The sequence below is a fragment of the Macadamia integrifolia genome, chromosome 7 (assembly GCF_013358625.1).
Source record: "Macadamia integrifolia cultivar HAES 741 chromosome 7, SCU_Mint_v3, whole genome shotgun sequence".
In the NCBI taxonomy this organism is placed as follows: domain Eukaryota; kingdom Viridiplantae; phylum Streptophyta; class Magnoliopsida; order Proteales; family Proteaceae; genus Macadamia; species Macadamia integrifolia.
Genome location: NC_056563.1, coordinates 2997829 through 3023592, shown reverse-complemented (window position 1 = coordinate 3023592; position 25764 = coordinate 2997829). Strand labels below are relative to the sequence as shown.

Here is a 25764-nt window from a genome sequence, read left to right as displayed (position 1 = left end):
CCAAACGATGGATTCAATTAGTTCTTGCCAATTACCACTGCCACCTAATAGAATCATTAAACTAGAAGCCCATACAAAATAAGCACTTAGGATAAAAAGGCCGACAACAACAACAAGAAACTCAGTCTTATCCCAACTTAATGGGGTTGGCTACAAGGATCCATGCAAAACGGTAGGGAAAACCGAGGTCCAAGCAAAAAAGGAGAAATGAAGTACACAGAAAAGGAAATGATAAAGAGAAATGGAAAAGAGATGAAAGATGAAAGTAAGAAGAAGGAGTCCAGCTTCTCCATATCTGAATTGGCTCCTTCCTCACTTAGATGAAAAACATGGAACCCTTATGTGTTTTTCTTTTTAGTGCTGTACATGCGTTCTCAGACCCTGGAGAGATCAGAAAACTTTCATAACCAAGAACCTTTTACAAGGTAGCTCCTGGGTTTTTGGAGATTTGCAGTGGAGTATTGCTCAGTGGTCATGAGATGGTTCTCTTGTGTTAGCCATCATTTTCCCTATGCTATGAATATCTAATACAGGTGGAACCAGAGTCTAAAGATCCTTTACCTGATTTCTCTCATTTTATTCTTAGCTGTGGGTCAAATGTTCTGTTTAGCCCAGTCTGATAGGTGGAGGCTGTTTTATTTAGCCATACTTATTTGGCTGGTGTTTCTTATCTCATGTATACCTGTGCTTTTCTGGCTGTTTTTATTGATTTTTTTCATTCTTTTTTACCCTGTGAAGATCTGTTATCTTGTCAAATTAGAACAAGGAAGAGAATTAACTTTATACAGGGACTAAAATTCCTCTCCGACCCTTGCTTAACTCAAGAAAACTCACCTAACTCTTATGGAACTTGGCTGCACTTAAGCCAGCCAATACATTTTGAAGCCTATGCATACCACTGCTAAATTCATTTTCACTGGGAAAGTTGTATATACTTGTCTGGGGGGAACCACATTAATTGTACTGTTTTTCCGTTGGTAGTGCTGATACCATACTTGATGTTGAATATATTAATGGGATGAGAGCAATGTGATCCTTTATCTATTTCCTTTCTTTTAGCATCTTTTATTTCACACTTCTATCATTTTTTAAGAGAACTTAATTTTTTTCTGTCATAATTCTGAAGGCGTTAAGGACGGGATGGGTCCATCCAAATGTCAATCTTGAAAACCCTGATGAAGGCGTGGTATGGTTCTTTATCCCATGTCTTTTTATATTCATCTGATATAGTTTTCTTCTCCCCATGGCTTTATGGTTTTTATTGCGATACTTTTTTCCCCATTTATTTTAGCTGGTACATTTAACTTGTTGATGAAATCCTAAATGCTGTTATCACTTAGTACTTAACTAAGCTTTATTCTAACTAAATGGGCTTAGTTACACAAATCCTGTTTTGCTGTCCAACTTTATTAGTTAATGATCCTTGATATGAGGGAAGTTAAATAAATTAATTTTTATGGAAATGATAATTAAATCTAGCTGCTGTTGAAGCTCCATCCATAAATGGATAAGACTTAGATCTTACTGTATACGATTTGTTGAAGGAGCAATACCCCGCATAGAGGTGGTGTAGGTCTTAGTGCTGCACCTTTTATTTATTCTCTCATTGATTTGGGATGGACAACTGAGAATCACCTCTTGATGGGATATGGCATATAGGTGCACCTGATCGGTTGATCCTAACTGCTAGATTAGTTGACTATTTGGTACAATCAACTTCCCTCATCACCCAATGGTTTGTTTTTCCTCATGGCACCATTAGTAGCCCATGGGAAAAGTCAATTGTTTGTCCAGCCAAAGTTGATTTTGGGCTGTGGACATTTAAAAGTGGATTCTGTTTGGCCTGGATTTATGTATAAAATTTAATGATGCATGGAGAACACATTGTAAACCATGCTCAACATTCCATTTTGGGGTTATATCACATGGCATTTGTCTGACACTGAAAAAATATCAAATTAGGACACAAATGTATTGGTGGGCCCTAAGAAGGAACGACTGGACATAAAGGTGGCACTATCTAATTCATTTGGCTTTGGAGGCCACAATTCATCCATCCTATTTGCTCCCTACAAGTAAATCTGGTTGGAAACTCTAACCTTGGGTGGTGAAGGTATGTCACTACTCCAGCATTGGCTTAATGTTGATTTTAACTTTAATTTTAATTTTAATTTCAATTTATTTATTTCTTTTTATTTTTTTGGGAGTTTTGAGGAAAGAAACCGAGCCAAATTTTAGGTGTTGTATTTGGAGGCCTCGAGAGTCTATGAGGTCATCCCCACTATGTTTGGTAGTTCTTTGAACGATAATGGTAAAAGTTACTTATTGTTAACATTCTCTTTGAACTTCTAAGAACTAGAAATATTGATAGAAAATTTGTACAAATACTCTCAAGCTGTATGAGAAATTTATCTTATGCAAATAAAGCCTGCAGTTCTTGTCACGTTAAATTGGGTTCAAAAAAGCTCTACTTCTCTGTGGAAACTTTGTAGGTCTCTGGCCTTCCTTGGTAGCTATGATCATTCATCTGGATCATCAAATTGATACTCCTTTCTTTGGATTGTCTGGTACCCTGGGAATTGCCACAACAGATGGTCAAATTGATTAGATGACTAACCAACCAGGAAAATGCAGCTAGGTTGGATGGTTATTGATCTATTAATCAGTGGTTCTGTTGGGGGATGCGAGTGAGATGGCTTACTGATTTGATGGGTTCCATGAGCCATCTAAGATGTCTGCACTTGTTTCTTTTGAGAGATTACTTCATAGGCAAAAGCCATTTCTATGCTCTTAAGGGTGGAATCTGGGTCTTCTAGTACATGCATCACTTTCTTAGTTTATTACTGTTTCCATTTATGGCGTTAATATTTATCTGTAAAGATGTGCAATGCTCCTAAAGCATGAAATCTATGGGTTTTCATTCCTGAAAAGGTTGTATAGATGACTGATGAGTTCATGGTGTGTTGGACCAGAGGTTGGTAGAGATGCACTCACTGCAATTCCCTTAAATCGCGTAAAATACTGCCATTGCTTTCTTCTTGTACGCCAGTAGCCTTGGTATGCATTTACCCACCCATGTGTTTATGCTTCTTGTACGATTAGGTGATGCTATGGAAGCAAAAAGGATAGGTGTCATCACTTAAACATACGTGTAGCCTACGCGTATGGGTAAGTGATCCGGTTCCTCCCTCCCTCCCTCCCTCCCTCCATCCAAGGTTTCAGTATTTTACCAATCACAATTTCACATTGCCCTTCTCCATCATTCAGGACTCCAGAGTGATGACATAGATTCCTAGTCCTCAGCTGTTGTGATGTTTGATATTCGCCTAGCAAAAACTGTTACTGTAGCCCGTAGGAAAATCTTTGGCAGCCGGCGTTGGTATGGTGCACCATAGATTGAGCTCGGCGGACTGCCGAGCTGATGAACTGGCTTTGCCTCTGTTAGTGATTAATCCTTTCGGTCAAACGCACACACGAGTCGGAACCTCTACTGTATTGAGATCAAATCCTAACTCGACGGGGGTGGGAGAGGGTGTGTTGATTCCTATCCAGGAAAGAGAAAAAAAAAAAGTAATGATCTAAACCTTTAATATGACCTACATCAATTGAGATATTTTCTCACACAATGTCAAATTAATGGACGAGGTGATGCATGTATGTATTCTAACCATTGGAGACAAGGATAATGTGAACTGATTTATCTATCAAATTTGAAGGTGAAATGCAATCATCTAGTCCATTTTATATTGAAAATTTTCTTAGTATAATCAATTATTAAAAATTTTCAGTCAAAATGGATGTGTCTTACAGATCTGCCACAATCAAGCTGTTAACACAATTGGCCACATGCCAACAACAGAGCAAAAGGCAGATACGAAAGAGATGTGAGTTTTTAGTTATCAGATAAAAACCATAAAATATATATATGACGAGGATGTAAATGCTTCTAAATTAAAATGTAACACATGCATGGAGGGATGACATAACATGATGACAAAAGGCCCACGATAATCTAATTCCAGTTGAGCCTTGCTTATCATGTATTTGAGTTTGGGGGTAAGGCGAGATGACCCTCCTTACCCCTCCATCTGTTTATGGGAACGGGTTGCTCAAGGTCTGTTACAACCTTACTCAAACTCCCCTATACTTCTTTTTTGATTCCTCAAGATATCCAAACTTCCGATTCTCTTTTACCTTCGATACTTTAAAATCCATAGAATACCCCTTAGATCCTCTCAACACCTTTTTCACACAAGTGAAAGAGAAGTTTGGATTTTTAAGGGAATCTAAAAAGAAGTCTAGAAGAGATCGAGTAATTATAGGCAAGTACAAGAGAGTGATAGAAATTGCCCCATCTAAAAAACCAACTTCTGCTATATTGGCATAAGTGAAATGGCTTGAAAAAATATATAATAAAGTGGATTTTAATGTTTTTAATAGGGACACAGACCACTTTCCATATCCTTAATAATAGTCCTAAATCCCACCAGATTGGGAGACTGTCAGCTTAGTTGTTGACATTATTTCTCTGTGTAGTTCTTCTGATTGTATTAGGTTCTGTTTTGTTACCTTACTTCATTAGCTAAAGGGGAATTTCTTCTGAGGATGTCCATGTTGTCTTTCAAAGCAGAAAATCTCTCTTTCTTTTTTCAAATAATAATTTGCATGGTTGAGGCGTTTCTTCATAAAAATACAATACCTTTTTCTTACAACCCTTGAGAGAATAATAGAAGTAGATTAGCTCTAAACAAACTAGTTTACATATCCCTAATACTACAACAACAACAATGACGACGACAATAACAACAATAACACTTTATCCCAACTTAATAGAGTCGACCACATGAATTAAAGAAAAGACAAAAGAAAAAGAGAAGTAAAATTTTACATATCATTTGATTATCATTTGGATTATGTGCTAAATTCCACACACACACACACACAGGTTTTATTAATCTTGGGCTGTGATTTTGAGAATCAAAGTTTGCGTAAACGGAACTTTGTGGTGGGCCATATCTAAAATGATCCCGGGAGAGTTGTTGGCTTAACACCAATGAGCATAGAAGAAGTGAGTAAAGTGTTGATGAATTGGTGGTGGCATCGTGCATGCATGTCGCTGTAAGGCAAGAAATTAAGCCGCCACCCTATTCGTGGAAGTGAGACCCAATTTTCTTTGGTGGACACGACTGTACCATTCATCATTTCATTGGGTTCAATAAATATGCCATAATCTAGGTTATCATCTCGTTGGTATCATATCATATCATATTCGGGGTTTGAAAAATCAGATCAGATTGGAATCGATACAGAATGATCCTGATTCCAGTCTATCTGGATCACACTCATGTTATATGGAAAGTAGGAAAAAATTCGGTTGCTACTCGGACTGTTGCTGACAGCCAAGAAAATCGGAATAAGTAAGAATTAATTTCTCCTTAGGATTCACAAATTCCCCCTCCTAAATTTTTTCTGTATTTTTAAATATCTTTTAAGATTTTATTTCTTTGACTACCACATGGGTAGAAGGCTGCTACTGCAAGTTCTAAGAAGGGTTAATGCATGCAGTTTTACCCTGAACTTCACAAGAAAAGCTGTATATGGAAACTAAGTGGGATATAATAAGGGTTTTTTTTTTTTTCAATACGAACCGATTCTGGCTGCTGATGATTGATTTAGATCTCAATTTCTATTTTTGTAAACCCTAATCATTTCAGGCATATCGAGTTTATATTAAAAAAATAAACCACTATGGACAATATTGGTATGTATAGGCTGAAACAAGACTAATACCCTAATCCTTCTTTTCTATTTTTATAGAAAATTAATAAACTAATGGCAATCTTGATATGTAATTAAGCTAATTATTGAAGACATAAGGCATCTTTGTTCTTAATTTGATGATTATAAATTTCAATACATTCTAAAGGTTGCTAATATAGTTGTAGATTGTAATCCTTGTTTCTACCCATAAAAAAAAATAAAAAATTGCCAGTACATATTAAGACTAGAACTTGGAATCCAACAGAAATGTAAATACAGAATACCCATTGAATCCCTCACCCGCTACCAGAGGAGAGAGCGAGAGAGTGCAGTCAGCTAGTCAACCTGCCTATCCTATCACTTCTAGAGCAGGAGCAGGGAAGCAAACGGACGATGATGTGTTTCTCCGTCTATGACAATCCCATAACCTAACGACGCTGCCGTTAAAGACCGTTAAATCCTGATAACGGTACCAACTCAGCAAATCTCCTTCTCTCCTCGCCGAAGTACCATCGGAACACCAAAGCCCGCTAGAGTAGAGAAGCTCTGGGGGTGCTCCGGACGAGCAAAGGAGGACGTCAACGTCCTCGATAGGATCCTCCTCCTCCTCCTCCTCTTTACTACTTTTGTCATTCAGCTCAGAGTAATACAGAGTAAACTTGGCTTTAAGGTTGACCTTGTTCTCATCCTCATCTTCGAGAGGGATGGGGCCAACCAAAATGGATGATGAGGATGATGATGATGTTCTTCGCACACAATTGCAAGTGGAAGCTTCATGATCATCATATGGCTTCTTCTCCGACTCCAGCTGAAGATGATCAGGCGAGGTCGACCCTAGACAGGGTAGTAGATGAGGAGATAATATTTGTACAGTTGGTGGTGGAGTAGAATGGCTGCCATCAGAATTAACTGAGGATGATGATGATGATGATGATGAATTGGTTCGAGGGAAGGAATTAGAGCCAACAACAGTTGTGAATCTCCAAAAGCTAACAGCAGTGGTAAGAATGGCAACACAGGTGAATAAGCTCTGAAGGGTATTAGTGGCTAAGAATCCGAAGCTTACGTAATTGAAGTAGTTGAAGGCGAGAGCTTCGAGGGGAGACTGAAATACATACATGGCGGCGACTAAATCTCTCTCTCTCTCTCTCTCTCTGTTTTGGTTGGAAGCACCTGAGAATGGAGGGGCGAGGGAAGGTGTAATATATATATGGTGGGGAAGAGAGAAGTTGTGGAAATATGATTGGATATTCCTGATAGGGGTGAGGGAATCTGGTGGAGATGCTGGGAATCGAGAGCGAGATGCTTTTATAGTTAGATACAAAACTACCGGATCGAGCAGGTTTTATGGACGGGCCTGTCCCTAATCCCTATCCAATTGTCTATAGGTGGAGCTGAGAATTAGGGACCCTCACTCACGAACCCACCACTAAGCAACCAACTCTCTGGCATCTTCGGTAGCAGTCAGAGAAATGAAACTTTGTTTGGAAAATTCCAGCCTAGGAGGAGGGTATTTTCACCTCCACCCCTAGGAATCCATTTCCTGCCAAAAAATTTCCGATGGCATGTGTTGCATGTGGGTTACAACTTGCAAGAAAGGCACGTAGGAAAACCGCTGAAGATTCCAAGCGAAGAAAATGATATGTGAGAGATATAGTTAATTGATTGATCGATATGTGTGTAAGAGATATATCTTTTCCCATATAGATTGGGAGAGGGATAGGTATGCTAGCAGGTCATCTAGGAATTAGGTATGCTAGCGCATTTTAACCATAGGATTTGGTCATCTTAAATATAACGGTTAGATGAAGGGAATAGATCTAAACTTTCACTCTACTGCTGCTACATCTTATCTCCATCTTTTTCTCCTACACCGGCAAGTTTGGTGAGGTAGGATGACTCCACGGTGTTCAAAGGAGATGCCTTGGAGAGAAAAAACGATGGTTTGGGTAAGTTGATGCTGATCTTCTTGTTCCAGTAACAGAAAGAAGCTTTAGCGGTGAATAGATTGTCTTCTCCGATGGAATTATGGGCAGTTTCTTATTTTTCAGATTTTGATTTTTCTCAAAATTCTCTGTTTATTCTTCACCCAATTGATGTCCAGGAACAAATGGAAGATGACCGAATATCTTGAATTTTGTTTTCTATTCTACCAAAAAAAGAAAGGGAATTTTGTTTTCTATGATTGAATTTAATCCCTAGTGTTTCCTTATTCAAAGATGGGAAGGGGAGGAAAATTATTTCCTCGGCGCAGTGGAAAGAGAAGGGTTCATTCTAAAGAAGAGGGTTCAGATGATTTAGATGAAGGAAATTATACATCTTATAATTACCGATTACATTTCTTCCTTTGCTGGAGAAGATTTAGAGGAAACTTTTGATTTTGAGGCGATAAGTGGCAGGAGTCAAGAGGAGGAGGAGAAAAGGGTTATTGGATTGAAATCCCGATCTGTTCTTTGAGATCAAAGGAAACCTAGCATTAAACGTTCACACAAAAGAACAAGAATTTCTAAAGATGATGAAGTTGACCACAGCTAGGATGATGAGGAATTCTTGCCTAATGGGATCCATCATGTAGATGGAAGTGGGAGGAGGGTTGTTAGATTAAATCCAGACAATAGTTCTTCTAGTTGTATTAAACGTTCAAGGAAGAGAACCAGAGCGTTAGTCTATTACGATGAAAATGATGATGATGATGACCTCGTCGATGACGATGACGACGATGGTCTGGGTAAAATTTTTCAATCTCTTGCTTTCTGTGGGTTTGATTCAGAGAGAATAAATGATGGTTTGGGTAAAATTTCTTTCTTACAGTTGCAAATTTAAAATAAGAACAAGAAATATAATTAGGGCAAACTATGGTTGCCATTAACAGAAACTAAGGGTTGTAGATGGCTATGAAATCCCTCTCAATTGCAGGGGGCATGCGGGACGAGAGAGAGAGAGAGAGAGACGGTGAAGGAGATACAAATTTGTGGAAGGGAGGGGAGCCGGCTGCAGAAAAGTAGAAAAAAGGGTTATAGAGTGACGGTATTGGAAAGATTATGTAAGGTAATGTTTATGAATGGATGAGATCTTTTCTATTTCATCTAACGGCCAGAAGATGCTAGCATACTTAATTCCTAGGTGACCTGCTAGCAAGCCTGTCCTTTTCCCATATAGATTATATAGTTGTTAGATAATTAATAGTTATAAGAAATCGGTCAATTGGGGATGATGAGAGCAAAATGCAAGACTCAAGAGTGAAGATCGATAAACCATGAACACTGTATACGAATATACGATTGATTAGGAGAGGTGTGCAATCTGCATCACGGAAGCTACATCAGCTATGGTAAGCCACATATATTAAACGAAGGCAGGCCAATAGCTTCTTATAGGCAATGCTTATATATAGATAGAGATGAAAATTTGAGACCACACAGGCAGGACGGAACAACTGACTGTCTATGTAATCTCTCAACTCTCAACTGTGTCAGTGTGTCGGTGGTGGTGGTGGTGGTGAATGATTTACGCACTTACACTCCAAGTGGTAGTACGTGGTGGTGATTGGTTAATGAATCAAAGGCTCTCCAAGAACATGTCTTAAAGAGAAAGGAAAAAAAAAAATCTCTCCACGAATATCTTGTCATTTACGTGTAGAAGTGTTTTTATTATTATTAATTGTCTACGTGGAAGCGTCTTTGATTTAGGAATCGGAATGGGTAATATTCTTTTTTGGTAGTAAATCATTATAAGTAATTGGGTATTCGATCCATTAATATAAATACACATAAATAAATGAGCAAAGGATCACCACACCGACGGTACAGGATAAGATCCCTTCCCTAGCTAAATGGGAGCATCGGAGTTGGCAATGGGCGTTGGTCTATATATCAATAGGTGAACATGTACGTGTTCAATTCCTCAAATCTGCTTCTCACCTTAAATGACCAGGTCCTGTTGTTCTGGAGCCGGCATTGATCGAGGGAATAATTCGACTTGGATACCCTCATTGATACAAAAAACATAAAATGGAAACACCGGAAAGAATGGGTCAGGACACAATTTGAATGGGTTGGGGGGATGTTTTGAGAGAGAGTGTCTGGGAGGAGAACCAAGGTGAAAGAGTGAGAGGGCGCATGACACCTCCGGGTGGGGATTTTTTTCTTAAATAAATACTAAGTACCTAATTAATTAATAGATCAGATTTTAAATAATTTGGTAACGAAATTTGAAAAAAATTGTTTGACTTTCATAATATATGGTACAACCAATGTTATAACAACCGGGTCGAACATTGGACCCATCTGGGAAAAATTATCGAAGAAAGTTATCAGAAAACACCATGGGAACCTTGAAACCATAAACCTTTATTTACCCTTAATCTATAAAACACTAACTTTTAAATCATTAAATCTAAACCTCTAATTCAGAAAATATCGAACCCTAACAAATAGATGTGTTTGTCTTGACACCTTTGCAAGTGACATTGGGCTGTGCATGGCCTCTTCTTGTAAATGGACTAGTCTTGGGCCTAACTTGAAGCTTAAATACCAGCCCCACAAGCCCACAAGACTAATCATTATGTACACAGGACCTACGGGCCAAGTGCAGCTCAGCGTTGGAAGACCTTGGTTCTTGACAAAAATAACCCAAGCCAAGGTTATGTCTTGAGAAATCACAATTTCAAAATAAAAGACCTTTTGGGGGTGTAGTGGGTTATGCTCTTCGCATGCTTAATATCCACTACTCTATCTTCTTACTACTAGTAGGGATGGATGGCTGAATAATAATAATAATTCATACATTGTCTGTATATGGATTCTTTCCCATGCTATCTCACAAAAAAATGTTGGCTTACACATATTTTGTTTTTATTTTTATCTATTTCGAAAATATGGGATCCATATGGATTGATACTTCGGTGGTAGTATACACTTTATTTTCCACACTTGGCAATGTGAGAAACCCTCTCTCTAATATAATATGGGAAAAAGAAGCCTAAAATGCAACGTGTCCCCTACAATTATAAGCAGTGGGGTGTGGGGGGAAATTACTGCTCCACCTTTCATGAAAGACAAAAATCATGCCCCTATTGATGCTTCTATTAGTACTCCCATTGTGAAGGGTCCACACTGCTTTTCAGGTAATCCTCTCCTTACAACTAATAATAATAATAATAATAATAATGGAAACGTTTTCCTTCACCATATGGTGAATGAATGGCTCTCAGAGGCCATTAATGGCTACCCCCTATTTATGAATGGTTGAAATTACACCCCATTATTTCATGATACCTTTTCAACCTGATCATAAGCCCAGGTCAAGGGATTCTTCATTTTTTTCGTCGAAAATGATTATTCATTAACCGTAGTTGAAAGAAAACTCAATCCTAATAATAGTAATAGGATTAATTTTGTTCACCCATGGTGAGGCCATTGCTGATTTGGCTATGTGATTGGACTCTGTAAATGATGAATATTATTATTATTATTATTAACTCCCATCCTCCATTGTACGAAACTATAAAAACCTCGTCAATCTACTCTGAAGGTTAAATTCTATGGTTGAAGGGATTTTCTTTTACCCAATTTATAATAACATAATAATGAGAACAACAACAATAACAAAGAAATCTCAACTAGAAGAGTTCATCAGTCGTCCAAAAGGAAAATTAGTCAAACTAATAGAAACATGCAACCTCCTATTTTATGGAATGAAAAATTATCAAACAGTATGAAACCTATATCTGGCCAATATGTCTATCCTTCGCAGATTGTTGCATTTCCACTAAAGGGTTTCACACCAGCATTTTCGGCTCTATTATTTTTAATTAGTTATCACGCTTCTACTTTCGTACGAAGACAAAGTTAATTAATCATAAACAAAACTATTAATTTGAAAAGATATTTATAAAACATAAATCCATGATAAATTCCTTGAGTCTCAATATGCTTTTATGAGATAGCCTAGCTTTTATGCTTCTTGTGGCAGCCCACCCTAAAGGAAAGAATCCACACTCACCGAATCTTTCATAGGTTACATTTTCCGTCACAGTTTAATCACATGTAGGCGCTTTTCTTGACTCTTTGGATCTCATGCAGTCTTTTCTGCACGAGAGAAGAATATATAGTTCAGTCTTCTACTTGTTACTTTTGGTGGCATAAGTAGTGGGATGCTCTTCATCGCTTCTTTGACTGTTTGATCTCCACCACTGCATATTTAGAAAGGTATCACTCAGAAATGTTCCCGCACCGTGCGTAGAACTCTTCCTTTGAACTTATCAAGAAGAGAAAGCGCACAATATAAATAAAATCAAACACTTAGTTACATATATATATATATATATATATATATGTGTGTGTGTGTGTGTGTGTGTGGTGGGAAAGTGTTTTCTATGAGATGTGATCCTCTGTGTGTGAGAACCAGTAAGAGTGCAGGAGGAAGCATTCATAGAGATGCCATTTTCCATTTCATAGGGATGAATAGATCATTTTGCCCCATGTGCACTAGGCGCAAGGATCACATTTCCACCACATAAACCTCTTTTTTCCTATTATGCGGTAGTCGGCTTCCCCTCGCTTTCTCCCCACAAGATGATCAAGTTGTCTTACGTTCATGGCTGTCATCACTATTTACTTCTCAATGAAGATACCAAGAAGAGAGCAAAATATCTCAGTTCAGAATTTTTTTTTTTTTTTCTATTTTTCTAACCAAATAAGTCAAATCAAACACAAGTAGAATTTGCGTAAGAAAAAAAAAAAAATAGAATAAATAACAGTTGGACTTCTAACGTAGATATAACCCGTGACCCATGTGGGAAGGATGATGTGATGATTCCAATCATATACAAGGCAAATACTATTGAATATGATGATGAAAAAAAAAAAAGGAAGTATGGACGCAACGATACCTTCATCTACCATTCTAAATTCTTCTCATCGCATGGGTATGAGTTATGAATCCACCACCTAAAATTAAACTTTAATTAGGCATTAAATGTAAATAGTTCTCTAATACCATGTTGAGTATGGTGATGGAAGAAAAAGAAGATGAAAAATGAAGCGAAGATGAAAAATGAAGCAAAGATGGTGATGGATTACGTGGTTCACCTTAAGCTACATCCATGTGGAGAATAAATTAAAGTTCAGTCTTGTATATATGTATCCTGCATGCTATAGGGATATATAGATATACCTTCATCTACCGAACTTAACCTTTTCTCTTGGGTACACGTTATGACCTAATCCGATACAACAAAGTCTAGATCGTTTCCTATCAAATTTTGGGATCAAATTCAATCATATACATCTTAAATTAATATGCACATTTTCCTTTAGTATTTTCAATCATATCCACTTTTTTTCAAGTAATATTTTTTTTAGTAGAAGTTCAAAGCTTCACATTTTTCTGTCTTTTCTCTCCTCTCTAACCATGTGGATTGAATTGACGAAACAATTCCTCATGCCATCCCAAAATAATAATAATAATAATAATAATAATAATAATAATAATAATAATAATAATAATAATGTTCGGCACTAAAACCCATTATTGCACCCTTAAGTTATAAATTAGAAAATTAAGTTTATACGAACCGAAGAAGTAGTTCGTTAATTGGGTTAATTAATCTAATAGTGTAATCTGATCTATATATTCCAACAAAGCCAGCCATGATTCGAGCTAGTGAAGAATTATTTGTTTTGACGGGCTTATATATGATCCAATGTATCCGATCATGTATTAATTGGAAGAAAGCTACCACTTCGGTTTACTTACCTCTCAAAACTTTAATTAATTTGATACTCAATCTGGAATTATACCCATGCGTCATGTCATATATAGGGGCGAAGCAAGAAGGTGTACTAGGACTGGAGGAGCTAGTAGACTTGAATGAACTAAGAAGGTTCGATCAGTAGTCTCTTTCATTAATTAAGCTTCACCTTCCTGGTACGTACCCGGCCATATATAATTCCATATTCCATAGAAGAAAGAAAACTAAAACAAAAATTCCATGTAGATAAGATGCGAGCTAGAGTGAGTGGGTCGTTTTTTAATTAATTTATAGTATCTTCAAAGTGAGGCTTAATAAAAGAAAGATAGAAGAAGAAGAGTAATAGTAATGTAGTTGGTGACTCATCGTTGCTGCCTGGCCCTGGGGTATGCAATCTGCAATACTAAGACCTAAATTAATTGGAGAGTGGATCAAGTTCTTGTATGAGAATTATTCTCGTATAAGATTGATCCATATAAATGGAATCCACCTAATAAATTTTCATACGTGAATTAATTCTTATATAAGAATAATTCTCGTATAAGAACCTGTTTCACACAACTTATTGAACCACAGTTTCTAGAGGAAAAATTCCATGACCGCTCATTTTCCACAGATCGATCAAAAGAGCAAGCTGAGGAGTCAAAGAGAATGTGGATCCACATGCAAATTAAAATAAATAAAACCAATCAAGAGTGGAATTAATACAGAGGGTAGGCAGCTGGTTTTGGCCTTTAGCTTGGAACTAATTAATTCACAAGCTGAATAAGTTTCTATCCAACTATCTAAATCACTACTCTTTCTAAGAGGGGGTTGCTTGCCAAGTTCCTCCAGGAAATAGGGTTGAAAGTTTTTCTACTGCTCATGATTTTAGTGCACTGCATTGGATCGGATATTTTCATTAAAAAAAAAAAAAAAGAAAAAGCATTGGATCGGATATCTGCCATCGATCCTAAAAACCAATATGGTAGGTATCAGTAAAGGCCCGTATCGGATCGCCTGTATTCCAAATATTTGACTCCCAAAGTCCCAACAAAATAAATATATAGTCGCAATTAGGGTTCTTAAGGTCTCCCTTTCACATCAAATCGTCTACGTACCATTCAAATGCCAAATATTTTTTAAACGACTCTGATGTTTATAAGTTCATTCATGGGTGGGAGAATATAGGTAGGTCGGGTAGGCCGGAAGGGGCCCAATATAAGTAAAATGGTTTCAACCGAAGGCAAAAAGAGTCTCTGTGTGTGTGCGCGCGACGTATCATTTCCTTGATATCAAATCATTTGCGGAGGATTAGGACTCAATAAAGATATAATGTGACTTTGTCATTAATTTGTAAAGTCAAGGATCGAAGCTAGTATACAGCTTGAGAATAGATAGGAAACGAGGGGTTCACAAATGTATACTCATACATACTGCATTGGCTGTATCGCACCAATATACTCTATTTTATTTTTAAAAAAATATGGATTATTGAGAGACTAGAGAATATTCACATACATGAATGTACGTGAATGACCCTGGTCCGTAGATATGGCATATATTTTCTCTCTTCTCATTTAATAGATGCCATATCCACGGACTAGGATCGTTCATGTACATTCAGCTACGTGAATATTCACTTTCCTTGATTATTGAGACCATAGAATTATGCATAGTACAGAGTGAATATTTGGGTTTATCTTCGAAATCATGCACGTCTATCAAAATCTTTAGAGAAGAATAAATATTAATAGGTAAAGAGTTCTGTAAAAAGTAATTTAATGTGGCTTCTACATTTGCGTATGGATTAATAGGAGTGTGTGAAAGCATTAATCGTAGTAGAATTTTTGTCTTTTATGTGAGTAGTGTGATAATTTTTCCATAGCACGTGTCATGAGGTAAGGACCACACTGCTTTCTAGGGAATCTTCTTCCATAATTTTTTATTAACATTATCAAGAAAAAAAAATATTATGCTTTCATTATATATAAGGCATATGTGTCCTACAACCTCTTTTTCAGCCATGAGATAAAACTTGTAAAGGCTCAAACTTTTTGAACGTGTTATCCGTGTCCCCTCAATCATATGGGTTAACCTGTAGTCTTATTTGATTTATCGAAGCGTCAATATAATGCCTAAAATTGTGGAAAAAAGAAAATCTATACTTAAGGACTATTTGAAGAACATGAATCATTAAGGATTAAAAGAAAAAAAAAAAAAAAAAACCTTGTACATGATGAGTCATACAATTAAGATGGAAAACCAACTTTTACATATGACTTAGCTAGAGAACCTCTCATCTATCTTACATTTAGCATTAATCAAATCATCAGTTCATGGAATTATCATTCTTGTGGGATGGATCATAGTCTCCAACACCACACCACACCACATGTATTGGAAATTTCATATAATAATTTCATTTTTTTAAGTAATTCTAAAACTAAATATATAAATATTTAAATTCTATAATAAATATTTCCTCAATAATAATAATAATAATAATATATGAGAAGAACAATTATATATTAATTTAAGATATAGGATATTTAAAGTTGCAACCAAATTCAAGAAAAATTATAAGGGGCGCATGTTTCTCAAGAGAGCAGATCAGAGGGCATCCCTGGTAGATGAGAATTGTTTTCAGGCCTTATGGCATTGAGTTTACCTAGGAGATTGGCCATTAAGCTGTATATTATGAGAGGGTGATCGTTAAGCAACAAAATGTTTTCCAAACATAGGGGATGCTGCTTGGCAGCGTTCTTTTTCCAGCATAATGTATTCATTAACTTTAAATGTATTGCTCTGAAAGGTATTGAGTAATTAATCTCCATTTGGAACTCCATTTAGTGTCTTCTTCATATTTGTCTAGGGTTTATATTGAACTTTTTTTTTTTTTTTTACAATATATCCCTTTGTGACAATACTACTTTAAATCCTTGTGTGCATGGATCCTCGTTAGCGCCTTGGCCACCTTTACCGACGCTCAGAAATGCAAGGCTGACTACGGTCAGGTCTTCTAAATGAAAAGCTTTGAAAATTTGAAGTGGAAGGGGTCAGAATAAGCCACCACCCTCCACCGCATATATCTGCAACTACAGAGAAACCAACACTACAACTGGACAATAAGAGAATTAATTAAACATTTAGTACGTGCAAACTAAAAGCTTTCTGATCAGATTCTTAATAATTATTGTATGGTTTAGACTCGATGGAGAGAGACTTTGATTTCCAAATTCCAATGTACGTATAAGGTTGATTCCTGTGATTGAAATTTGAAATATCTGTTCCTTCTCATCACCTTCTTCTCTGCTTCTTGGATGCTTCCCTGCTTCTCTGCTTTTGTTACTGATGGGGAGAGAAAATTTATGTGAGATTTCTATTAATCAACTGCCTAATACAGTTGGTGAAATTGTGCTAAGCCCATATTCACCAGGAAATTTTGAGTTTGAGAGAAAAATATTTTCACAGATAATAATAATGCGAACTCACCTAACTTTAGAAATTTATTCCTTCTCATCATGACCTTCTTGGATGCTTCCCTGGTTTTTCTACTCCACCACCAAGCAACTCGCTGCCCCATCACCCTACCCTCAGATTCATTCACTTTTAAGTTCGGTTACTTAATTTACCCTTTTAATCACTTGCTTCTCTTAATAAAAAAGTTCATTAATTTTGTTGAGAGAAAAAATATTTTCACAAAATTAAATCCCTTCCATCTCATCATCACTTTCTTCTCTCCTTCTTAGATGCTTCTCTTGGTTTTTCCCCACCACCAGGCAATGTGATTATAAGTATCAACATATATAAGATTTTTTATTTGATAGGAGGTGGACTGGTAATTTCACACCTTCTTGTGTCTGGATATAAAGCCACGTGTCTAAGTAGCATGGTTTCATGTATCGGTCTGGGATCGGCCAGTTTGGTTGTATCAAATCAATATCGGCTAAAACCGATCCCCGATTTGATACTCATCTGGATCAGTTATCCCGATTGTTTCAGGGGTAAAATTGAAAAAAATAGTACTTTTTATAAAAATCAGAGGTAAAATAGACTGATACTCACCAATCCCATCTGATTTGGATCGGTATCTGATCGCTATTGGCAGAGACCAATACCGATACCGTCCCCGAATCCTTACTAAGTAGTGTTCTCTTTCCAAATTTAAAAAATAAATAAATAAATAATATTTACATGTATCATCAAAATATGTAATTGGGTTAAAAAAAAAAAAAAAAAAAAAAAAAAAAAAAAGGGAACAAAGTATGTAATTGATGGGAAAATCACCTCATGCCTATGCCGACGACTAACATTGTCTCTAGCCGCGTAGTCCACTGGTTTAAGTCACTACAGAAGACACAATCTCTAATGGTATTAATTGTGCTATAAAAAGCCGATATCCTAAGCTCTTGAAAGACATCTCGATCACATAAGCTAATCAAAAAGTTATTAAGCTCTCAACCATCTGCTCTCCGATGGCTAGTGAGAAGAATAACTGCTTTAAAGTCTCTAGAGTAGGGATCATTGGGGCTGGTATAAGCGGCATAGCAGCGGCGAAACAGCTTTCCGGTTACAAGCCGGTAGTGTTTGAGAGCACAGATTCAATTGGGGGTGTCTGGAAGCATTGTTCCTACAAATCAACTAAACTTCAGACCCCTCGATGTGATTACGAGTTCTCAGACTTCCCTTGGCCGGAGAGAGATAACTCCACCTTCCCTACTTATTCTGAGATACTGGTTTACTTGCATGACTATGCTACTCACTTTGATGTTCTCAAGTACGTGAAGTTCAACTCAAAGGTGGTGGAGATCAGGTTCACTGGTGACCGGGAAACTACCAATTTCGGTGGTAATCCGGGACACTATGGAAACCTGCTCAGTGGTCGGCCGGTTTGGGAGGTCGCTGTGCAGACCAAACACTCGGAGATCCTTCAGGTTCTTCCTCTTCCATCTATATATATATATATATATATATATATACACCCTTTTGAGCCTAGCTTTACCATCTGCTGACTTCCGATTTTTTATTTATTTTCTTTTCATCTTTCAGTGGTTCTCTCTCTCTCTCTCTCTCTCTCTCTCTCTCTCTCTCTGGTGTAATTGCAAGACCAAAAATAAGTTCTACTACTACTTTGCATTGCACCACTAATTGTAAAATCATTTTAACCCTTAATTAGAAGGTAAATCCATAGTCGCATTACGCCAAACTGTCCTGAATTATAATAAGAAAGTACAGTTATTAATACTAAGTAGTACTTTCTCCATATTGATTTAGTTTACAGGTTACATTGCTTCAAATTAATGGTACGTATCGTAACATGTAGTTGGTTTATAATCCTCTGCCTTTTCAGTGGTATGCTTTTGAGTTTCTCGTGGTATGTAGCGGAAAGTATGGGGATGTCCCTATGATGCCAAGATTCCCACATAACAAAGGTCCTGATGTGTTCCATGGGAAGGTGTTGCATTCCCTTGATTACTCCAAGCTCGACGAGGAAGCCGCATCCGAACTACTCAAAGGAAAGAAGGTTGTAATCGTCGGCTACAAGAAGTCTGCAATTGACTTGGCTGTTGAGTGTGGAGAAGCAAACCAAGGTATATATGTAAACCATGATGTTGAATCTTTCTTTCTTTCTTGGGAGACATTCTCTTCAATTTCTTAGGGTTTACCTCTACCACCTCTTTTGGTGCTTTTGGTCTTTTGGACGTGGAGAAGTAAAAAATAATTGCATGGATTTTGCTTCTTAGTCTTTTCAATGGTCGCGCGCAGTGTCATGTTTGGAATTTGAGTTTGTGTGCTTTTCAAGTTTTCAAAACATGACTTGATCTTTCTTGTGAGATTTTTTATTTTTTGAAGAAATTCTCTTTTGGGTTGCTTTCATCAGATGTTGGTTTTGTAATAGAAAAATATTAATTATAATCTCATGGTCCACATGTCGTTAAAACCAGCTAGCTAGACCGTTGAATTAGCCACCATCCCATTCCCATATCATTGGCCTATGCACCCCTCCCCGATCTCGTTCTCTTTCTTAGAAATTAAGGGGGGTTGGTTTGATCAAGAAGTTGAATTATGATCTTAGGGAGCGACGTGTATCTTGGAGGGAGTTTTCCAAGCGAGCTTTGGTTTTGCCAAATCCATGAAGTTGATTTACCAAATAGAATGGTTGCATGTCAATTTTTTGTGGGTAGGTGGATCTCAAATTGTTAACATTTTAAAATTTTGACTCCAACCAAAATTTGTTAAGTATCAAAACAAAGCATGAGAAATAAAAGAATTATCAGCATCCATAAGCATGCATGAACATATAGGAGGATATATGTCAATATATAGAAAATTATATAATTAAATGTAGTGTGAACAATCTAGATCACTCTCTCAATACCCAATAGATGGAATTGTCGTTAGATCACATCTCCCCATGAAAAAACAATAGGTGATCCACGCTCGATCAGAAGACTTTTCCAACCTTCTCAAGTAGACCCGCTTACGCATCATCATATGGGTAGGAGACTAATATTCTCCACAATAATTTGTTTTTTGTATTAGAAATATGAGCTTATTATATATGGGTTACTGCAGAACGCAACTTTCTTAGTATTTGAATTTGTTACACAGGACCAGAAGGACAACCATGCACTATGGTGATAAGGACACTTCATTGGACTGTTCCTTCATATTGGATCTGGGGGTTGCCTTTTTTCTTGTTCTATTCCACCAGGTCTTCGCAGTTTCTACATGAAAGACCCAATCAAAGCTTGCTTAAGACTCTCCTTGGCCTCCTCGTATCTCCACTGGTATGTATATATATGTGATCACTAGTCCCCATTGATCATTCTCATCACCTTCATTTTCTTTCTAATAAGTTCAATTAATTTTGGGTTTTGAGAATCATATATATATAATTATTTTTTTTTTTATTTGTGCTCGGACAGAGGAGAGGGATTTCAAAATTCATAGAAACGTATCTGGTGTGGAAGCTTCCACTGATCAAGTATGGGTTGAAACCAGATCACCCCTTCGAAGAGGATTACGCATCATGCCAGATGGCAATCTTGCCAGATAACTTCTTCTCTCTGGCGGATCGGGGACTGATTTCTTTCAAGAGGACATCATCATCATCATCATCACCATCCAATAAATGGTGGTTCTACAACGGAGGGCTCCAATTCGAAGATGGCACCAAGCTCGATGCTGATGTTGTGCTTCTTGCCACTGGTTTTGATGGTAAAAGCAAGTTGAAGTCTTTGTTGCCTGAGCCTTTCCGTAGTTTAGTCGAGGACTCCTCTGGCATCATGCCTTTATACAAGTATATTTTTTTGCCTACTCGATATGTCTATTACTTTACTGACTCATCAAAATTAGGAGTAACTTTTAATTATAAATTAAGGGAGAGGAGTAGGCAGATTCAAATCCTCTACGGCCAGCACTGAGTGATAGTGAGTATTCAACGGTTGGGAGAGCCCTGACATGCACCCTAGCCTTCGGATGTTTACTGCCACTCACTGCCTCCCTACAAAGGATTTTTATGCATAACATAAGATTTTGGGTTGACCCTCCAAGAATGCCTAAATGAAACATTATACATTAATATATGACTCTTTATCTATACATGGTTGTGGATGTCTCAGGGGCACAATTCACCCTTTAATACCACATATGGCATTCGTGGGGTTCGTGGAGAGTCTCTCGAACCTGCATACGGCAGAGATGCGGTGCAAATGGATGGCTCGTCTGGTCGAGAATCAATTCAAGCTCCCTAGTGTGGAGAAGATGCTGGAGCAAACAACCCAAGAAATAGAAGTTATGAAGAGGACTACTAGGTTCTATAAGAGGCATTGCATTTCCACTTTCAGTATCAACCACAGCGACGAGATATGCGAAGAGATGGGGTGGAGATCATGGAGGAAGAAGAATTGGTTCTTAGAAGCCTTCAGTCCTTACAATAGCCAAGACTATGAAGAAGAGAAATGAACCAAAGTCATTACTTGTGTCACCACCTAATAATTTATATTATTGTTATTATTGATCCTTATGTAGCCTCAAGGAAAGGGTTAGTTATTTATTAATTACGTATCTTCTGCCTCTCTACCTTTTCTCTTTTCTTTAACTACTAGTCCAAAACCAATTTCGTATGTAACTACAGAATACCAATTATAAATTTCTAATAGAAGAATAAAAATATTATCATATACTTAGAAGACTCTGATGTTAGACATCTCTCTCTCTCTCTTAATTAGATTTTGGAGGAATTTTAGGAGTTTCCATGGGGCCAAATGATTATTTTCGTCTTAACTTCTGACTCTGATGAAGTTATGGGAGCCACAATATCAATGTACTTGAAATGATTATTTTGATCATAACTTTTGACTCTGATGAAGTTATGGGAGCCACAATACCAGTATCCAAACTGCAAACAATGTCTTGCAACACTTCAATGGTCCAAATGATGATTCATGGGACCACTTGATTGAGGTTACATTCACACGTTGAAGGGTTGTTAGGCCGTCCGAAGTTTGACGTGCATATTGATATTTTCTAATCTTATTAGTTTCCTATGTTACATATGCAATTGATGGAAGCCAATGTCTAGTTCTCTGGATTAGGGCTGAGCTCCGTGCCTATGAAAGTTGAATTGATCTTTTGGTCTCTATGTTTGAACAGAAAACTAAATTGGAAGATCTTTGAATTTAAAAAACTATATAGAATTAATAGCCTTCCAACATGGCATTGAAAACGGTTTAGTGTTTAATTAAACACTTGTTTTTAGGTTAGTTACATAGTTTTAATTGAAAGTTCCATGTCTTTACTGACCATTGATTGGGCTGCCTGAACTGGACCAATTTATACCGTAATGCTGAAAGTTTCAATTCTTCACCTAACTAATGCATTACCCTTATTGAATTGGAAAAAAGATCCTCTCCAATTAATTGGGTAAAAAGTTTCAAACATAACTGATAATTTTTCTCGTTAATTTAAGATGATAAGAGAAAGCGTAGAGAAGAAGTAGCCTCACACGCTAAGCTCTGTAAGGGCTGAAATTTGGATGGCCCAGCTCACTCTTCTTTTGGTTGTTAGTTGTTTGGTACTTCATCTGTTGTATCCCTTCCTTTTCATCTTATTTTTTTTTTCCTGTGTACCCTACCATGGTCCACAGACTACACAGATCTCCTCATTTTTCTGTTATTTTTGTAAGGTATTGACAGTCTAATTCTATGCCGTCCATCCATCTAATGCTTGTTACATTAGTAATGAGCATGCTGAGATGTTGGGAGTTTAGAATTAGTCTCACATAGGTTCCTTCAAATCCTTGATACCTTTATATACTTGAGTAGTAATCTCCATTTTAGATCTCAAGGTTTTGGTTGAAGTTCTAACATGGCATAAATGATGCCCAAATCTCTTTGTTATTCTCTCTAAGTTATTTGTTCGTTTGAACCATGTAATATAGTAAAAGAAATATTATTCATAGACCACCAAGGAAAATGTATGCTTACTCTCCTCTTCTGCTCGTGGCTTTCACACCTTTGCAAGCCTTCATTGGTAGGGAAAAAAGGATTCAAAAAGAAAGGAGGAAAACAAAACTACATCAACAAGCCACATGCAAGGAAATAGCAATCAGTGAAATGAAGTATCGCACGAAAGAAAGAAGGAAATCAACTCCTCTAATTAACAATTCCAATAACTGAACAAATTCCAACAGGTTGGATACATTACAACAGCATATCCTTAAGGTGAAAAGTTTTCCCCCACCTAAGTATCCAATTTTCTAGGATCATTATTACTCCTACCCCTTATTGTAGGAAATTGATAATATAAATAACCGGAGAGACAAATTAAACATTTTACAAATCCATTTTCATGATTTTATAACATCTAATTCGCTATTCCATATTTCCTTCTCATGAGCTTTCAATGTGAGACTAAAATAAAACATTATGTCAAAGGACGAAAAAGACTCATTTTTAGTCCCACTTTAAAAACTAATTAAGAAGAATACTAAATAGGGACTGTAGAAGTCAAGTTCTAGGGAATTCATTAACAACTACAAACATGCATTTCTGTTGATAATGGGAAAAGTTCCCACCTTTTAGGAATGCAAATAGATAGATCAACAAGGCAGAAACCTGACAAAAATGAGGAGGAAAGTAGTTACAAGTAAAAAAAAAAAACTCATCATAACTCAAGATGGAAAAGCCCAATTAAGAACAGAGATAGATAGATAGATAGATCAAAGGCTCTGAAGAAGCTTGAGAGTCTCGTCGATGTGCTTCTCAGGTTGGAATTGATTGTTGTAGACGAGCTTAACTACACCATTTCTGTCAAGAACATAAGTCTCTCTCCCTGGCAATGTTCCAAACAGATCCGACGGCACTCCCCACTCTTTCCTCACCTTGTTTCCATCGTCACTCAGCAACGTAAATGGAAGCCGGTATTTCTTGGCAAATGCCTGTTACATTGTTAATTCTCTCATTAAACTTTCTTTCTTTTTTTTCCATTAATTTTGAATCATCAGATAAGATGTAATTGCTTTCAATGTAACATCACATTCACATACAGGACACAAAAGGATCAAACTTTCTTCCAGTATAGTAGTAGAGATCACTTCTAACAAAAAAAAAAAAATAGTAATTAGAGATCACCTTGTGGGATGCCGTATCATCGCCACTAATCCCTACAACTTCAGCTCCGGCTTTCTTAAATTTCTCGTAGGAGTCCCTGAAAGCACAGGCCTGCCAGGGTAATATATAGACTGTCAGACAACAGAGTTATTTTCTGAACAAAACTCGGCTAGCTCTCTCCCTATGAGGTCTCGAGTCTCTAACAGAAAATCCACTCTCAGACTCGTTTCAATTGGGTTGGCAAATGCCTTATACTATGATCCAAAATTTGTAATACAAGAGTGTAAGAAAAAGAGAAATACAAAAATTAACAGTACCTGCTTAGTGCAGCCAGGGGTCTCATCGGCTGGGTAGAAATAGAGCACAACTGGTTTTCCTTTAAACTTGGAGAGACTCACATTCCTTCCTTCCTGATCTTTCAACGTGAAGGAAGGAGGCACCTGACCTTTCGACACCTGCCCACCAAATTTTTTTTTTCCCATAAAAAAAATAAAAAAAATAAAAAATCCCTGTAACGTAAGCCATGAATGAAAATGAGAAAGTTCTGTAGTCGTCTGAGAGTGAGAATCTGTACCTTGGCAAAAATGGAAGTCCTCAGAGAGCGAATAGCTGGGACTGAAATAGAACAAGTAGTAGTAGTAGTAGTAATAGTAGTAGAAAGCTTTACACCGTAGAATTGTGATTGCGATGATTGGGAGAGAATGGGGATGATTTGGGAAGATGGAGTTTTAGGGTTTATAGCGGGGAGTGACGGTGGTAGAGAGTGCTTAGGGAGGGAGATTGAATTGAATGCCATTATTCAAATGGAGAAAGAGAGAATGAACGACTGGGTGACTGATTTCGTACGTGCTGAGCAAGGGCGAAACCGAGAGATTCTGAGTGGGAGAAATGATCAATGAAACTCGTGTCTGAGCTCTCTGCTCTGTTCCTATTTCTCCTACAGTCCTTTGTTTATTCTGATGATGTTGTTTTAATGAATTGGGGACCTTGGGTTGAGGAAGCGAGGGAGGGAGAAACAAAGATAAAGGATGTGGGGTTTACAGACACCGTAGAAGAGGTTGGGAGATAGATTTGATAGATTGGCCTTTCAACGTGGACGATTGCTCACCCTACCCTCTGATTACGTGGTTCCCTTTTGATATTTCAGGACCCCTACCCCTCCGACGCATGTGAAGACTGACCCGTTAAAAAAAAAAAAGACTGACCCCTGTTCCCTTGCCAAACACTACGGCGTACGGCCTCCTCAACAATCCCCCATAACAAAATTACCAAATACCAACAAATACAGATGTATATGAAATAGTAAATGGCACATTTTTCAATTTTAACTTATTCTTCTACTCATTTTATACCAATGTTTATTACATGAACTAACTCATGTACAGTAATGATGCAAATAGTGAGAAGTTATACTAAACTAGGCATAGTGACACAAGAAAGAAAACCTTTTTTTATAGGAAATTAATGATAAATTTGATTGGTAATGATAGTAGAGTAATTTAAAATTTAAAAAATAAACCGCCATTAATAAGGGGATGGGGAATCTTTGATCCTACGTCTTATGACATTTTGATGTGGGCATACTAGGTTTTTTTTTTTTAATCATTTTTTTAATAAAAAATGATACTTCATGATAGTGATCATAGCCCCCAG

At 37.2% G+C, this 25764-nt stretch overlaps 4 protein-coding genes across 7 annotated transcripts in view; 2 read left to right on the top strand and 2 right to left on the bottom strand.

Moving 5' to 3' along the window:
* The window catches only part of LOC122083156 (3-oxoacyl-[acyl-carrier-protein] synthase II, chloroplastic), a 14547-nt gene extending 12162 nt beyond the window's left edge, over window positions 1-2385 (top strand). The window contains exons 12-14 of one of the 4 annotated variants that reach the window (XM_042650867.1): window positions 1127-1186; window positions 1963-2113; window positions 2208-2385. In XM_042650867.1, the coding sequence (XP_042506801.1) occupies window positions 1127-1186; window positions 1963-2079 (177 nt within the window). In that variant the 3' untranslated portion in view covers window positions 2080-2113; window positions 2208-2385. Of the gene's footprint in view, window positions 1-1126; window positions 1187-1962 lie in introns of all 4 variants that reach the window. The other 3 variants (XM_042650866.1, XM_042650865.1, XM_042650868.1) reach the window with 3 other exon arrangements.
* A 3479-nt stretch (window positions 2386-5864) lies between these two features.
* Window positions 5865-6940, bottom strand: LOC122085196. Its single transcript, XM_042653667.1, has one exon. The coding sequence runs from the start codon at window positions 6878-6880 to the stop codon at window positions 6110-6112; it is 771 nt and encodes a 256-aa protein (XP_042509601.1). The 5' UTR covers window positions 6881-6940; the 3' UTR covers window positions 5865-6109.
* Window positions 6941-17970: 11030 nt separating this feature from the next.
* LOC122083337 (probable flavin-containing monooxygenase 1) lies at window positions 17971-21570 on the top strand. Its single transcript, XM_042651096.1, has 5 exons — window positions 17971-18429; window positions 18846-19086; window positions 20108-20286; window positions 20425-20798; window positions 21121-21570. The coding sequence occupies exons 1-5, from the start codon at window positions 17971-17973 to the stop codon at window positions 21461-21463; spliced, it is 1596 nt and encodes a 531-aa protein (XP_042507030.1). The 3' UTR covers window positions 21464-21570.
* Window positions 21571-23500: 1930 nt separating this feature from the next.
* On the bottom strand, window positions 23501-25157 carry LOC122083601 (peroxiredoxin Q, chloroplastic). The gene is made up of 4 exons (XM_042651465.1): window positions 24686-25157; window positions 24429-24566; window positions 24133-24222; window positions 23501-23939 (listed from the first exon to the last, which is right to left on the bottom strand). Exons 1-4 carry the CDS (start codon window positions 24905-24907, stop codon window positions 23721-23723), a joined length of 669 nt encoding a protein of 222 aa, XP_042507399.1. The 5' UTR covers window positions 24908-25157; the 3' UTR covers window positions 23501-23720.
* Between the last annotated feature and the right edge of the window lie 607 nt (window positions 25158-25764).